General features: G+C 41.8%; 2 protein-coding genes across 11 annotated transcripts in view; both read left to right on the forward strand.

The window, feature by feature from the left end:
- The window catches only part of EXOC1 (exocyst complex component 1), a 32949-nt gene extending 29707 nt beyond the window's left edge, over positions 1-3242 (forward strand). For all 8 annotated transcript variants that reach the window (XM_048509561.1, XM_048509564.1, XM_048509565.1 and 5 more), the window contains 3 exons: positions 138-337; positions 1178-1372; positions 2668-3242. In XM_048509561.1, coding sequence (XP_048365518.1) covers positions 138-337; positions 1178-1372; positions 2668-2820 — 548 coding nt within the window. In that variant the 3' untranslated portion in view covers positions 2821-3242. The remainder of the gene's footprint in view (positions 1-137; positions 338-1177; positions 1373-2667) is intronic.
- Positions 3243-5073: 1831 nt separating this feature from the next.
- CEP135 (centrosomal protein 135) overlaps positions 5074-16600 on the forward strand; it is a 36117-nt gene continuing 24590 nt past the window's right edge. For all 3 annotated transcript variants that reach the window (XM_048509965.1, XM_048509966.1, XM_048509967.1), the window contains exons 1-10: positions 5074-5256; positions 6952-7100; positions 8760-8950; positions 9259-9426; positions 10634-10775; positions 11837-11921; positions 12643-12771; positions 13484-13699; positions 15607-15672; positions 16446-16596. In XM_048509965.1, the coding sequence (XP_048365922.1) occupies positions 6994-7100; positions 8760-8950; positions 9259-9426; positions 10634-10775; positions 11837-11921; positions 12643-12771; positions 13484-13699; positions 15607-15672; positions 16446-16596 (1255 nt within the window). In that variant the 5' untranslated portion in view covers positions 5074-5256; positions 6952-6993. The remainder of the gene's footprint in view (positions 5257-6951; positions 7101-8759; positions 8951-9258; positions 9427-10633; positions 10776-11836; positions 11922-12642; positions 12772-13483; positions 13700-15606; positions 15673-16445; positions 16597-16600) is intronic.

Here is a 16600-nt window from a genome sequence, read left to right on the forward strand (position 1 = left end):
TGATTTTAAAATCACATGCGCATCCTGTCCTGACTTCAGCCATTCCTGCAAAGTATATTTAGTTTATGTGATCAGAGACATGCATAGATAACTTTCAAGCTGTTTTGTAAGTTGGCTCTTGTGATTGTCTCTTTCAGTGGAAAAAGTAGCAAATGAAAGCCAGAAGACACCTCGGGACGTGGTCATGATGGAAAATTTCCACCATATCTTTGCGACACTGTCTCGGTTGAAGATCTCGTGTCTGGAAGCTGAGAAAAAGGAAGCGAAGCAGAAGTACACCGATCACCTGCAGTGTTACGTCATCTATTCTTTGGGACAGCCGCTTGAAAAATTAAATGTAAAACCCTCCTGTTCTATAGCTTTGTTTGGATGCTCAGTCAGATTTGCTAATCAACTATAGCATGAGTGTTGTGGGTTTTCCAGGTTGTATGGCTGTGTTCCAGTAGCATTTTCTCCTGACGTTTCGCCTGCAGCTGTGGCTGGCATCTTCAGAGGATCGGATCCTCTGAAAATGCCACCCACAGGTGCAGGCGAAACATATAGGGAAAATGCTCCTGGAACCAGGCCATATAACTCGGAAAAGCCACAACTCTCTAGTGATTCTGTCTGTGAAAGCCTTCAACAATACTATAATGTGCTTTGTGAACATTTTCCTAATCTTTGTTATATACAAACACACCAAGTGGAAACAGGGGAGGTGGCCTATCTTCCCTCAGCAAAACAACAGCAGTAGCCACCACCAAGTGCTGCCTGCCTTTTTCACGTATTGTTAGGTAGCCTGTTAATTTTGTTCTTGCAGCCCTAGGGCACTGTCTGAATTGTTTTCTAATTACTGATTTAATTGTGCAAGCTTATCTCATAATGAAGTATTTGAGGGGGAAGGATTTTGTGACCTTTGTGAATGGCTTCTCTTCAAAGTACTGTGGAAGAAAGGCATAATATAAAGTCTGCAGTGATATGAACATAGACCAGATTCACAGCTGCTCTTAGGTTGTCTCCACTGCTCTATTTATATTCTGTAGTCTGTTTTCTCTGTTTGCATTTTTATTGATCTCTCTCCTACTTTCTCTTTCTATTCTTACTGATTCCTTCTTTCTCTCCTCTGCTCTTTGGGGCAAGAATAGTGGGAGTCAAACCTGAGCACTTGTTTGAGAATGTGAATGTTATTTCATTTCAGCATTTCTTTGAGGGTGTTGAAGCTCGTGTGGCACAAGGGGTGAGAGAGGAGGAAGTGAGCTACCAGTTGGCCTTCAATAAGCAAGAGCTAAGAAAAGTTATAAAGGAGTATCCTGGAAAAGAAGTGAAAAAGGGATTGGACAATCTCTACAAGAAGGTGGATAAACATCTGTGTGAAGAGGAGAACCTACTCCAGGTACATGCAAAGAATGGCTGAATACGATGGAGGGAACAAATCTCTTGATCACCTGGCTAATCTTGCATTCACTTGCTGTGCATATATCTTTTCTATTGCTTTACTTTAGTCAAACCCAGAATGTCAGATGAACGAGGCAGGAGAATGCCTGGCCTTGGGTCAATGGGATATATGGGTTACCGATCAATATCCAGATTGGTCAGATACTTGAGAGTGCATATCGTGGGGGATTTGAGAGAGGGATGTATTTGAAGAATGGTCCCTTTTGGGTCACTCCACTTCGCACACCCTTACAGTTAATTGTTTGTTCAGCTGTGACCCCCTTCCACAGCTGGGGCTGAATCTTCTGTCCGGTGTTGTGTGCTGCCATGCCAGCAGATTTGCCCTTCCCAGGACATTTATCCCAGAGGAGGAACAATCTTGCTGGCATGTTGTGCCCCCCTCCCCCCAGTGCTGGGATGTGATGCTGAATGCAGCACCAGTGTCCCAGGACCCAGCATAGCTGGTGTGGGTGGGGGCGTGGACAGGGGAGGAGCCAATCTTAGTTGGCTCCTCCCCTGGCCACGCCCCCACCCGCTATTTGCTGGGCCCCCAGCAAAACAGAGAAGAAGAAGAGTTGGATTTATATCCCCCCTTTCTCTCCTATAGGAGACTCAAAGGAGCTTACAAACTCCTTACCCTTCCCCCCTCACAAAAAAACACCCTGTGAGGTGGGTGGGGCTGAGGGAGCTCAGAAGAACTGTGACTAGCCCAAGGTCACCCAGTTAGCATGCGTTGGAATGTACAGGCTAATCTGAATTCCCCAGATAAGTCTCCACATCTCTGGCAGCAGAGCGGGAAATCAAACTCGGTTCTTCCAGATTAGAGTGCGCCTGCTCTTAACCACTACGCCACTGCTGTTGGCCACTCACATGCTTGAATACCTTCTCCAATTGAATGTTCCCTTTACATAGACTATTTGATGGTGGAAAGTGAGAGATTCCCTGATGTGCAATCTGAGCCCCCACACAGACCATTCATGGCTTTCTGGGCAAGGAGTAGGCTTTGATGATATGACACTGGGACTTATACTGTGGTAAATTCAATAGTCATTGAGACTTTATTTTTGTTGGGAGCTGCCTCCATGTCCTTAGAAACTACTTTGTGTTCCTCCATCCAAGGCTGGGGCAGAGTTTCTACCCCCAATATTGAAGTTAACAAGAAGGGTTCTGCAAAGGTTTGAATTGGAAGCCTGCATAACATTATTGAATGTTTCCTTCTCTCTCTCTCTCTCTCTCTCTCTCTCTCTTTGGCAGGTGGTGTGGCATTTGATGCAAGATGAGTTCATTCGCCAGTACAAGCACTTTGAAGGCTTAATAGCACGTTGTTATCCTGGATCTGGAATTACGATGGAATTCACTATCCAGGACATTCTAGACTACTTTTCTAGTATTGCACAGTCTCATTAATTTCTGCACAGGAGTAAAGCAAGATAAGCTGCCAAATTTGCAGGAAAGGATGTGTTTTGAGAGATGCAGTTAAGGGTTCCCTGAATCCTCCTGGTGCCATCAACAGGTTGCTCAAGGAGAAGTGTTGATGGCTTACAGGATAAAAACAGTGTTAAAAGAGACATTTTCTCACACAGCTTAATTCATGCATAAGACTGATTTTGCATTTTGACCATTATGTATATTTATAAAACGTTAGCCGTCAAACTCACCTACTTTCCTCTATATGTTGTAGAGCTCCTAGAGAATATCAACATTTTGATAAATTTCTTTCTGTGTTTCAAAGTTTAATATATGGTTCCATTGGACATCCAAATTCACACCATTAAGAACGAATGTACATGTAAGTCTTTCTGATCTTAAATAAACTGTACACCAAGGAATTGCTTCGTTTCCTGAGGAAATGTTTTTAGCTATAGCAGATCATAGCAGAATGGGAAGATTGTCAGCCAGTTCTCCAATTAAGCATCCAGAGAAAGCGAGAAACTAACTTGAGTTGTCCTCCCTAATGGGAATCCAAAATGGCTGTCAACATCATCCCTCCCTATTTTATCCTTACAACAACTCAGTGAAGTGAGTTAGGCTTCCAGTCACCCCAGCAAGCTTCCATGGCAAAGCGGGGATTTGAACTAGGGTCTTTCAGAACCTAGTCCAGCACTTTAACAGCTACTCTATATTGTATCAGTGAACAAACACTAATGGCATACTGCCCAGGAGAATATATGGGGCAGCAGCCATTAGTCACCCCTCCCCGGGTCCATTCACTGACTTGTTTGGTGAATTTTCCTAGAGACGCCTCTGACAAACACACAGTTGACATTTTCCACAACAACACTAACATTTCAAAATTAATGAACACAACTTTAAATGTATGTCATTTTTCCCCTTATGAAGGAAACAGCAAGGCTCTGGAAGAACTCCTGCTCCAATTATTCCAATAGTCCAAAACAAAGGAATTGTTAAAAGATGGTTTGTGTGGTTTGTGCATGATTGGAGATGAGTGTGAAAGAGCCTGTTCTGTTGCAGGAAGGCTCCAAATTTGGCTGAACGACCACTCACAGTGGCCCAGTTGAATTACTGTGTTTTTGTGGGAGACATATACAGCCTCAGTTGCATATGTACATTCTCAGAGGGCAGCACTGATTCCAGAGGATGTTGCTGTGTTAGTCTGTTGCAGCAACAGAACAAAACCTTGTGACATGTTAAAAGATTAACACACTTTAAATCCATTGTAAGTTTTTATTGACTAGAGCCCAGAGCCCACATCTCGAGATGCTTACGTAGGGGAGCCATGATTGCAAACCCCCTTTAAATTTTGTCACATTCTATCGTCACCTTTCCTTTATTGGCATAATAAAATGGAACACCTAGAAAGGAAAAATAAAGCGGATAAAACAAGCAAACAGAAACCATCAGCAATTTTTTTTGTCACATTTGAACTGCTGAAGAGTACCAGAAAACTGCTTTGTGTCATTTTGGTTGCCCCTAATGAAAAGGCATTATGTGGGTTATGTTAATTTACTTCATTTGTATCCCATTTTCTTCTCCATTTTATCTTCAGAACAAACCCGTGGAGTGTGACTGGCCCAAGGTTCCCCAGCAACCTTCTGTGGCAGAGTGGGGATTCAAACTCCTAGTCCAGCACTCTGACCAGAACACCCCTCTAGCTTTGGATTTTGCTTTTGGGCCAACATGGCTGTAACAGTGTTGCCAGCCTCCAGGTGGTGACTGGAGATTTCTGGAGATTACAATTGATTTTCAGGCAACAAAGATCAATTTCACTGGAGCAGGTGGACTCTATCACATTGTAGCTCGGTGACATTGTAGCTCCCAGACTCCATCCCCCAAATGTGAGCTGTAAACAATATTCTCCATTGCAAAGCTGTGACCCAAAGTTGTGTTTCAGTCAGAACAGGGCAGACTGACTATTAACTTTGCTGGGAATCCCAAGAGCAGCACAGCCACCGTGGCACCCCTTCTGTTTTTAGCCCTTCCCCCCATTGTGCCAAGGCCAGCAAAGGAGACCATGGGATTGCAACAATACAAGTTGCACCCTCCAGATTCCACGTTCTGCAGCAACCAGAGAAAAAAACCTCCGTCAAGGCGTGCGCGCGCAACTCTGCTCACATCTGATTGGTGGAGTAGAAGCAGTTCCCACGAGCCGCCATCAGGAGCCGCTGCGTCTGCGCAAGCTTTGCTTAGCGCTGTGGTCGGTTGCTTCCGAACGCTCGCGGTTGCCGGAGCGACACCACGCCCGGGCGGAAGTAGCCGACGCTCGGCGCGCGCCATTTTCAAACGGCTTGCTGTGCTCTTCCGCTATCTTGCTAGGCTTTGGAGGGCGGATGACGCGGGGTGAAATAGGAGGGCCGTGGCCCAGTAGGTCTGCTCCCGTTTGTGGTGAGTAACCCATCTGCTTGTTGCTTCAGGAATGGGGTACGAAGAGGCATGGGGAAGACGCCGAAGGACGGCTGAGATTAGAGGCCTGGTTTCCATGGCGATAGTGATGCTGTTGGGGCGATGACGTCACTCTGGAGCGACCCACCCTCAGCAGTCAGGCTTCGATCTCGGCCGCCTGTAGATTGGAGCGCGCTGGAGTCGATTTCACTCCGCAGCTGCCCGTCCAGGTCCTTTACTGGCCCTACTCGCCGCTCCCACTGTTATGCCCCCTCCCTTGACACGGCGGAAGGATTGCATCCTTCATCCTCCTCCCATTCCTCGCTGTGCAGCTGCTTTGCTTGATATTCAGCTCACTGCGTTTGTTCCTCCCTGAGCTTCCTTAGTGTTGCCATGCCAAGTAATAGTGGAATTTCTAAGCCGAGGGATGCCTTGGTTTGGGGCGCAACCCAAACGCTTCCAGAGGGGCAGCCATGTTGGTCTGTAACAGCAAAATAAAACAGGAGCCCAGTGAGTAGGGTTGCCAAAACCAGCTGGAGAAATTGGTAGAATCATAAAGTTGGAGGAGACCACAAGGGCCATTGAGTCTAATCTTCTGCCATGCAGGAATATGCCATCGAAGCACTCCTAACAGATGGCCATCCAGCCTCTGTTTAAAAACCTCCAAAGAAGAAGGCTCCACCACCCTCTGAAGCAGCGCCTTGCACTATGGAACAGCCCTTACTGTTCTCGAGGAGGGGAACTGCAGCAGGAGTGCAGTGTCATAGAGTCCATTCTGCAAAGCTTCCCTTTCCTCTAGGAGAGCTATTCTCTGTGGCCTGGAAAACATCTGTAATTCAGAGGTCTCCAGACCCTGCCTGGAGATTGGCTATTCAGATTGGCTGTTTAAGAGACTTATGCGTTTTAGCCCATCTTATGAAGCAAGTTTTGACTTGTAAAAACCTATGCTGGAATATTTTTGTTACTTCTAAAGGTACTGCTGGATTCCTGTCTTATTTTGCTTAGATTGGTGGCTTCTGCACAGCACACTAATAACATGTGTAACATGTTATTAAATTAACCCAGTGTTCGTCTTTGCACTGGAGATTTCACCCCTCTAGGAAACGATTGCAAACAGTCTACATTGCTGTGGCACCTTTGGTTCCTCCAAAAAGATTGCTAGTGTAGCGATTTTTGTAAAAACTTGGGTTGAAGGAAATATAACAGGCTGAATCTGTTTTGGGGAAGGGTCCTGTGTGTAGTTCTTCTCCAAAATGGAATAAATAGATTCTTCAGCCTGTAATATTTGGGCTGTGCAGAAACCACCATTATGATGCTTTTGTAACTGTTTGGCCACATCTGTCATCTCCTGGCATCTATTTAATACATGCAGTGTATTATGTATAGAAGCCACTAGTCTGCGTTGTGTTGGCATCCACTACTGTAGTTGCCTGACCGCCTCTTACATGATGTCTAGTAACTTTGGAACTTGACCAAATTAGGTGTTCCTTAACTTGGTATGAGAAGAAGTGAGTTTCCAACTGGCATCATCTTATGCTGCTTGCGTTCTCTCTGGTTGAAAAGTAATGTCAGAATTGGTAGGATAACTTGTCGTCCTGTATTCCCCAGACGGGACTTGTCAAGAAAATAATGGGCTTGCATTTAACACGCTTGTGTAACATGTTGTCAGTTACAAGTCTTTCTTTTTAATTGTTTCAGATCCCTACTTTTAATAAACTTTATGTAAAGACAACCTCTACAATGGCTGCAGAGCGAAAATTCATTAATCTAAGGAAGCGATTGGATCAGCTGGGCTATCGACAGCCTCTGGGAGTGGAGAGTTTACCTTTGGTGGAAAAGTTGTTTAGGTATCTGAAGAGAAGTTCCACCCCCTAAACCCCCCCACTCATATCCATTGTAGGGATGGTGTGTGATGTAACTGATACCAATGGAAACTGGTCTTTCTTTTGACAGCTAACCTTCTGTGTTTGTACTGCAATGCAATTTGAAGGAAGAGCTTCACATTTCACTAGGATTCATTGTCAGATGCTTTCAAAAACTTGTGTAAAACAAATTGTACCAGAGGCGTAGCTGGGCCAGAGTGTGTCGATGCACACTCTGGCTTTTTCGTATGCCGCCTGCCCCCGCCCCCATGGCGCCCCCCCACACACACTTTAGCAAACAGAGCAGGCTGGAAAAGAGGCCTGCCTGTTCCCTTCCAGGCTGCTAATGACCTGGCATGAACTACATTTCCCAGGGTCTCCGAGGGTCTCCAGCCTGCTCGGTTTGCTAAAGTAAGTGTGGGGGGGTGTCACAGGGGGGCGGGGTTGACTGAGTGGCCGGCCGACAAAGGGGGAGGGGTTGGGGGATTTTCTGGCCCCCCACGTGACCCAAAGCCGTGTGCGTGGCGCACTCCCCACCTCCTGGTAGCCCCGCCACTGAATTATACTGACAGCAAGTTCTTGGAAATAAAGGACTCTATGCAGGGCCTAGACAAGTTCTGCCAGGCATGCACCTGTGCCACAGTACAATAAGCTATGTGATGTAATTTGTATCATCCATTGTAACAGGGTGTAATTTGAGCCAGAATTCTCAGAACCTCTTCTGAATGTCAGTGCAGCCCTTCACATATGGAATAATGCCAGGGCACCTTGCAATCACCATGAAAGAAGCCAAGCTAGCTCCTGCGTTTCTGGGACTGAGCAAGTCAGGTGTTCACTAAGGGACCTTTCTGTAACAGTTACCATGGCACAGAAATTATCCTTGAAGGCTATAATTGCACCATCAGACTATCAGTTTGTGTGATCCTGTGGTAATTCCTAGCACTTATCAAGGAGAGGCAGTTTTTTTGGGTTTGGGATTTCCTGCATATACACTCAAGGTTTTACCAGCTATAAAGTGCACATTAGTCTGGGACAAAGAAAATATCTGCTTACCTGCCTCAAGCCTTCACAGATTTATTTGCAAGTGAATCTCATTGACTTTGGCGAAGTCTTGGTTTTGAATGAAAGTTTAATATTTTGATCTGTGCAGTCGTGTTGAAAATGCAGAGAAATAGACAAAATGTAGTTTTACATAAAACTTCCTTGCCATTGTTTTGAAAAGTGTTGGAACTTTACTCACTAATCCTAGAGCTATCACTGTCAAGATTTTTCCTTGAGGGGGAACCCTTTTTGACATTTCTATATACTTGAATATCTACAATGGAATCCCTGTGTGTAGATAGATGTTTGTTATCATGCCGAACTTCAGAAGAGACATCTGTTCTGCAGGCCCTTCATGGCACTTAGCTTTTGACACAGAGCTCAGCATGATATGGGAGCCCCCCTACCTCCATCAAGTTTTCTGTCACACACAGGGCTTGGCAAGAGAGGGTTTAGACAACTTTGGGTTGGCTGGTAAATCAAGCCAACATTTGCGGTCAGGTTTGGGGCTGGTGGTCTTTGTAGCAGGGCATCTGTAGGAGTATCTTCGCCATTGCAGAATTTCTCTTTGAAATGTGTTTCTTTACTGGCCTTGCATTTCAGTGATCTTGTTCATACTACTGAGAGTCTCCGGAGTGCAAAGCTATCTTCTGGAAAAATAGAAAAAGAATTCAGCAACTTTGATGCTATTCTGGAACCTTATCGAGAAGAAAATGCTAGGCTCACCCGTGAAAATAACGAAATACACCTGGAGATTCTGAAACTGAAAGAGCAGTCAGAGCATCAGACTAAAGGTAATATGAAAGTTTTGTATGACGGGCCCCTTCCGCACACGCAAAATAATGTGTTTTCAAACCACTTTCACAACTGTTTGCAAGTGGATTTTGCTATTCCGCACAGCTTCAAAGAGCACTGAAAGCAGTTTGAAAGTGCATTATTCTGCATGTGCGGAATGAGCCTTAGCTAAGTTTTGGTAGTTTGCAGCTCTCAAGTATTCAGTATATTCACAGTTTTTCTGGCGGGTGGGGAGGTGTTTCGTCATTTAGAAAATTACTGGAAATTTCTAATATTATTGTAAGAAGCTTTTTAAATCTCCCTTAAGAACTGAAGCTTGCATTGAGGAAGGTGGAACATGAGACTGCAGACATGAAGTTTCTGAACAACCAATATATACATAAAATTCGAGCACTGGAGAAAGAGAACAAAGCTAAAACTGAAAAAATCCAGCAGCTCCAAGAGAAAAATTTGCAAGCAGTGGTGCAGACTCCAGGTATAGTCTCAGATTATAAGTGGTTCTTTGTGCACATTATTCCAACCTTCTAAATTTTCATTTACTATGACTGTAGTCCTATACCCAGTGATGTTTTTGGAAATTCAGCATTCGCTATTGGGAACACAATTTCTGTGCCAGTGCTTGATCTGCGGCAGCTGTCACTTATTTACGTTGGTAGAGGAAGCACATTCAGTTCCCTTGAAATCTGCAGGGAAGCCCATGCAGGTGGTGGGAGTTCTAGGTATCCACTGAAGGACTGAAACCTTCAAGGAATTGCTGTATTGGGACGCAAGTTCAGGGTAAAGTGTAATTGTCTCTGCTGTTAGGCTGAGCCTTACTCATGTATTTCAGTCATGATAACAGTATGACATGTAAAGTATAGGCTGCTGCAGCTGTGGACTGGCTAAAATATAGTATTATAGATCCATTTGCTAGTAATTTAAAATAAATTTTTAGTTAGTATAAGCATTATCCCTGTACTACTCTTTGGTATCTTGTACTTCTCTGCCAAGCATTATATATCGAGAATGTATTTAGCGTGACTCTAAGTAGGAGTATGCAAAAATAAGTCCCATTGAGTTCACTAGGATTTACTCTTTAGTAAATTTGCTTAGGGTTGAAGCCACTGGCTGCTTTAAAAGAAACCAAAGCTGTTAAGCACAGAATTATAGCCACTATGCATGTAATCCTTGTATAGCAACATTTTAATATTATTACATGCTTTTGGTCTTAGGTCAGCTTAGTGTGGCTTTTTGTAAATATGCTATAATTAAGAAATAGTTTAAACAAACATTTTATTATGGGCTTTATTTATCCACTTGCATTAAGAACCGGTGAAGTAAAAAGGGTAACAAGATAGCTATTTTAAAGAATTACTTCATCAGAGAGCATATGATACCGTGACCCAGTTCCTCTGCCTAAATTGGCTTTGGTAGACCTTAATAAACCAATTCCTGTGAATCATTAGGGTTGTTTCTTCATCCTTCCTGTGCTTTCTCTTTTCTTCTCCATCTTTTTCAGCTTTGTCCCCTCATTAGACGTTTCGTATCAGAAACAAAATCCTGTATGGTTCCCCCTGCCCTACCCAATATTTAGGTCCTTGAAAAGCTTACAGGGTCAGCAGAAAAAAATAAACAAATAAATAAACTGATTAGCAAAGTACGTTTGGGTGAATTTAAAAAGTTGTGCCTATTTGTCTTCATAGGTGGCAGGAAAAGGAGTATTCCATTCAGGCGTCAGCGTATGCAGATAGATCAGCCAGTCCCACCCTCAGGAGTTGATGCCTATCCAGTTCCTCAGCCAGATGACCCGTACATTGCAGATCTCCTTCAAGTGGCTGATAACAGGTGATCTATGCACAATTTAAATGTATAACTTTTGGTAATGCTGTTCTTGACATTTCTCTCCTGTCTTCCGTATATGAGATAGAATGAAATAAATAAGCCCTCAAGATGCACAGGAATCAGTTTGCGTCTTCAGCCCTACTGTGTGTGGGGTTCCCTCCCACCCCCTTTATTGATAAAAAGTGCATTGGAAGAATGTCTCCATTTTGCAGATTGCTATGTATGTATCCCTGAATTAATATGGTTAAAAAATTAGAGGGACCAAGGTGGTTTAAAAAATTGGAGGCACCATTAATACTGAATCTGCAAAAGACAAGTCTCTGTCTCTCTCTCTCTCATAGTGAAGTGTCCCCCATCTGCAGATGTCTCAGTCTATGGATCAGGGCCACACTGCCATAAAACAGATTTTTGTGCAAGCTGGGGGAATCTCCCCAGGTTTGCCAAAAAAAATGAAATGCTAAAATTGTTTAAATTTAGATGGTTTAAATTCTGCCTTTCATGCGCATGTACGTTTACCTTCGTTCTTTAAGCTACTGGATTTAGCTGGGAGCTGTTCGAGACCTGGTGGTGTTGGAGCCATTCTGGGGCCAGAACAGCTCCCAGATACCACCTCTGCTGTGGATGTTCTCAAAAGTGGGTGATGGGCCCTGAAGCTATGCTGGGCTCAGTAATGGGGGGATGAGGAAATGGGATCCCTCCCACAAGTCCCCCTCTAACTAAAAATAATGTTTATTAGTTTGCTTTTTACAAATAGATCGAAGAATGCAATGAAAAAAGAAATACATTTCCTGCTGTCAATATGTATTTTCACAGAACATTTAAAATATCTGGCATTGTATGTAATGAATACTATGTATGTTTTGTCTTTTTATTAGTGTTTTAAAGCACTATATTATTTTTTCTGTGTTTCTCATACTGATTTCTTTCCAAAGTAACTTACTGGCTTTTGGCCCATTTCTTTTGAGTGGCCAGAGATCATAGTGATAAAATTATCTGTCTGAGGCAAATACCTGGTTCATTTAAGATTCCCCAATTAAACTCTACACAAATACAATATATTTCAGAATTCATGAGCTGCAGCTGGAAGTGGCAGACTATCAGGAAAGGTTAGAGGTAACTGAACGTGGAATGAAAAATTACAGCAAACAGGTAAAAATAAGACCCATTTTTTAATTGTATAATCAAAAGATTGGTGCATCTTGATTTGTTTCTGAGGACCCTGATCTAATTTTTTACAGTTGACACAGTGGATGTTTTAGTTTATTTTTAAATATAATATCATCCTAATGTTATATGAACCTTCTGTGACTTCTGACTGTGTTTGTATGCATATTGTAGCTTCCTAAGTGTTTATACTGGGCGACCAGGCTGAGAAAGTGTGATGAGACATTGTGCTTTATGGGCTATACTATCAAAAACAAGAGAATATTTTTATATTATTGTCAGTCTGTGTAGCTTTTGACACTTGAAAGGGCCATACGATACTATATATGGATCTTGTGGGTTTTCCGGATTGTATGGGCGTGTTCCAGTAGTTTCTCCTGACATTTCACCTGCAACTGTGACTGTCATCTTCGGAGGATCTGGTGGCAATAAAGCAAGTATGTTAGGGGTAGTGGCACTGCCTCTGTGCTACCATATCCTTCATGGTAACTCATTCGCCTTTGGTCTTTTCATCACATGGGGAACAATGGAAACTGCTGGTGCATATAAGTTCGTAGTTTGTACTGTCATGAATTATATTTTGATGGATGACATCAGTTATGGGACTAGCATTATGTACCAACTGCATCTAATAGAAGAATCGTGGACTGATGCTTCCTGTATTGATGATAAACATTTCAAAGAAGTATCAATTTTGTCATTATAGGTTGAGTTACGAGATGCTGAAATCGAGCGTTTAGCATTAGCTCTGGATGGTGGTCGCTCTCATGATGTTATATCTCTGGAGGCCAGAAACAGAAGTAATGAAAAAATTATTGCTCATTTAAATTTGCAGGTAATACACTTAAGACTTAGATTTGTCCAGAGATATGCTATGAAACGAGCTACTTCGAACTGTTTCTCAAAAACTTCAGTGGCTTCAGAAAACATTGTCCAGACTGTGGTAAAATGTAAGATAGATTAGTTGGGCCTTATATGTGGGGCCACCTCTGAAAAGTCTTCTGAAAGCTCAGCTGGCTCCACCTTGAGTGGTCAGGCTGTTGATAAGAACCTGCCTTAGGGATCATATTATTTCCATTATGAAAGATCTTAATTAATTCCTGTCTGTTTCCAGGGACAATTCAGAGGACATGTTTTAATCAGTGATTCCCTAGATTGCATGGAACCAGGTATCTGAAGAACTATCTTCTCCTAGGTGAATCTGCCAGCAATAAAGATCTTATGATCTTGGCTATTAGAGAAGGATTTTTTCTACGACGGTGCCCCAGCCTTAGAATTTCTTTGCTAGGAGATCCATCTTGCACTGTTTAATAGTCATTGATGTTGCATTGTTGCGGGATTTCTACTACACTTTGACTATTTATTTTCACTCTTAATATTGTGAATTTTATTGGAGGTTTGTAAACACCTTTGTAGATTTTTTTAAAGCGGAATGGTACATATATTGTGTTTTCAGAGTAATAAAAATGGCTGATCTTCACGTGAAGTACTACTTTACCAGTTTCATTAATGTGCAGTCACTTGTTTTGGTGTGAATGTATTTTTAGGTTGAATTTTTGCAGCAAACAAACAAAGAGCTTGAAATGCGCATTCAAGACCTTTTGGACAGTAGGACCAATGTGACAAACGAGGTGGCTCATTTAAGTAATAAAAATGAAGAACTGTGCCAAGAATTGAGCGAAATAGATCATTTGGCCCAACAGTTGGAAAGACATAAAGAAATTGTGCTGGAGACAGCAGATAAAGAAATCGGAGAAGCAAAGGTAAGGGAATTCTGTCCTTTGGTAGAACGTCAAGAATACGTTCCAACTCTCTTTGAAAGTTTTCAGGAGTTGTATCTGCTGTAAATAAATGTTCTTATTTTCTACAGTTCCTGTTATACTTCCCAAAATAGAACTATAATCACTAGGGTGTGATTTTCCGGTCGTGAAAGCATCCGACAATACATTGAACTATAATCATTCACTACAGGAACTGTTTAATGTAGTATCAGATTTTGTATAGAGCGCTGTATCCTCAGATTGCAAATGCCTTAGCAGACCAGGTGCTCAGGAGCAACAGCAGCAGCAGAAGGCCATTGCTTTCACATCCTGCATGTGAGCTCCCAAAGGCACCTGGTGGGCCACTGCGAGTAGCAGAGTGCTGGACTAGATGGACTCTCCCCCACAGCAAACAAGTAGAGAACAAAGCTAAGGTGAACGCTGCAGCGATTCTTCGATTTTTCTATTCTAAAGGACACCAATTTGTCCCCGCTGCACTGAAAATCTTCAATGCAAAGATAATCCCTCAGCTATTATACGGAGCCCCAATATGGATTACCCAAATTAAATCACCTTTTGAGTCAGTACAGGCATACTTTTTGCGAAGAATTTTAGGGTCACCAAGGTGTGTCCCCTATGACACCCTACGTAGAGAAACTGGACAAAATAGCATGGAATTGATGGCATGGACAAGAACATTTAAGTACTGGACCCAAATTTGCACGAGCCCGAGCAATAGCTTTATACATCAACTCTTATCAGAATCTGCTTCTGTGAAATGGTTGGCTGACATAGATAAAAAACTTAACAACAAGGGCTTAACAGCTGACCAGTTCCAAACTATGTCTGCCATCAGAATTCAAAATGAAATCAAATCTGTTTTAGTCGAAAGAGAAACTGGAAATGGTGCGGGAGGGAAAAGCTGCTCTCCACAGGCCTTGGGAATTGTCCGATCAGACCATTGTGCCAACTATTTGTACATTTTGTGCAACCCCAAACATCATAGAGCATACACTTTGGCTCGTTTTAGCAGCTCTGCCTAAGCTATGACTCTTGGCAGGTATAATAACACTCCATATGAGAACAGGTTATGCCAGTGTAATATGGCCCGTTGTTGAGACTGATTTCAACATGTACTATTGGAATGTCAATGTAGTCGTTACGCTCTATATACATCTGTCCATTGATAGAGAGCTCAAACGATGTTAGGCTACCATCTGTTATGAATTTTCTACTCAACGGTTCCTGTGATCTTGTATGTGAGAATGTTGCAAGTTTTTTGAGGAACTATTTGGTAAGGCGCAATCATTGCCTACATAGTAGCAATGGCTAAATTATTTTATGTGTGCATGAATGTTGTGAATGTTCAACGCTGTTTTAATGTATTTTAATATTTGAATGTCTCAGTTAGTAGATAAATGCACCTTTTTACTAACTCTGTAATTTATAATGCCAATAAAGGCTTTGGAATTGGAATTGGTTTAGATGGACTCTGGTCTGATCCAGCAGGCTAGTTCTTATGTTCTTATGTTCTTATTCTTATGTTGTACACACACACACTTTTTTTGTGTATAGGTTTTCCATTCTTTATATTTAGAACACTGTCATCAGTTTTATGACGAAAGTAGGGTTTTTTCTTTTGTTCATTTGTTTTGCAATGGTATATAAACCTATGTAATATATTCCAAATACCTTCAGTGCCTATTCTCCCTTAAATTGCATTAATGTAAGTTCTAGGGACAAAATGTAGCACTAGGTTTTGATTCTTAAATTTCAATCAACATCTTTCTCATCTTTTATTAAGCAAACATTCTTCAAATATAAGTAAGAGAAACAGTTTCTACCTTATGTAATAACCTATTTATAAAAATGCTTAGCCATTATTAAGTGTGTTTACTTATGATTTAAAGGAAGAAATTAAAAAGAAGGACAATGAAATCCAGGATTGTGAAGAAACTATAGCCAGACTTAAATCAGTAAGTAGTGCTGCCTCATAAATTGAATTTAGTTTAACATTTTATATGATTTTGCTTTGGATTCAAATAAGTAGTATTTTTATAGCACTGTTGGTTTTTCATACCAGTTTCTGTTATAATTTTTTATAAACAAAAATGTAAGAAATCAAACATTCTTGTATTTATTAGAGTTAACTGTTAAAACTTTTGTTCAAAAAAATGACAGTAGGATTGGATTATGTTGGAACAACAAATTTTGAAATAGTGATACTGAATTATCTTGACTGGAAGAACTTGTATATTGAGTTCCACTAAGAGCAATGGCTGTTTATTGTATTTTATTGCTTGACCACAATTTGGTCTTTTTGACAGAGTTGACAGAAGGTCCCAGAGAATAGGAGAACAAGATTAAGTTAAAACATTTATCGTGAATTTGGGATGACCTTTGAGTTAGTCCAAACTTCTGAACAGAGGGAATAGTAGCTGTGTTGAAATCACGCTCTGCTTGAGTGGGTGCAATCCAATTAAAACCCATTGATTTCAGTGTTGAAGAGTAGCTTGAGGAAGCAGTTTCTCCCCACCCCCCGCTAGAACTGAAATTCTGCGCTTCGATGTCTTCTTATTCTTTTGTGTAAACACTCTTCACACTACTAGCATTTGTGTCTGTCTACTTGTTTCAGAAATAGTTATTCCTTAAACTCTACCATTATGGGTAAGAAGTAATATGATAAAGTGAAGTACTGGCATCTTCCCTGCACTTATGGATAAATTTTCCAAATTTTTTGTTACTTCAGGAGTTATTTTCATCTCGTAGAGAAAAAGACAGACTAGCAGAGGAACTCTTTAGAAAAACAGATGAAAAGCAAACTCTTGAGATTGTGCTGAATCAGGCTCAACAAGAGAACCACAGGCTAGCCAAAAAAGTGGAAAACTTTGAAATTATAGGTGA

This window comes from Sphaerodactylus townsendi, linkage group LG10 (assembly GCF_021028975.2).
Source record: "Sphaerodactylus townsendi isolate TG3544 linkage group LG10, MPM_Stown_v2.3, whole genome shotgun sequence".
Lineage (NCBI taxonomy): Eukaryota > Metazoa > Chordata > Lepidosauria > Squamata > Sphaerodactylidae > Sphaerodactylus > Sphaerodactylus townsendi.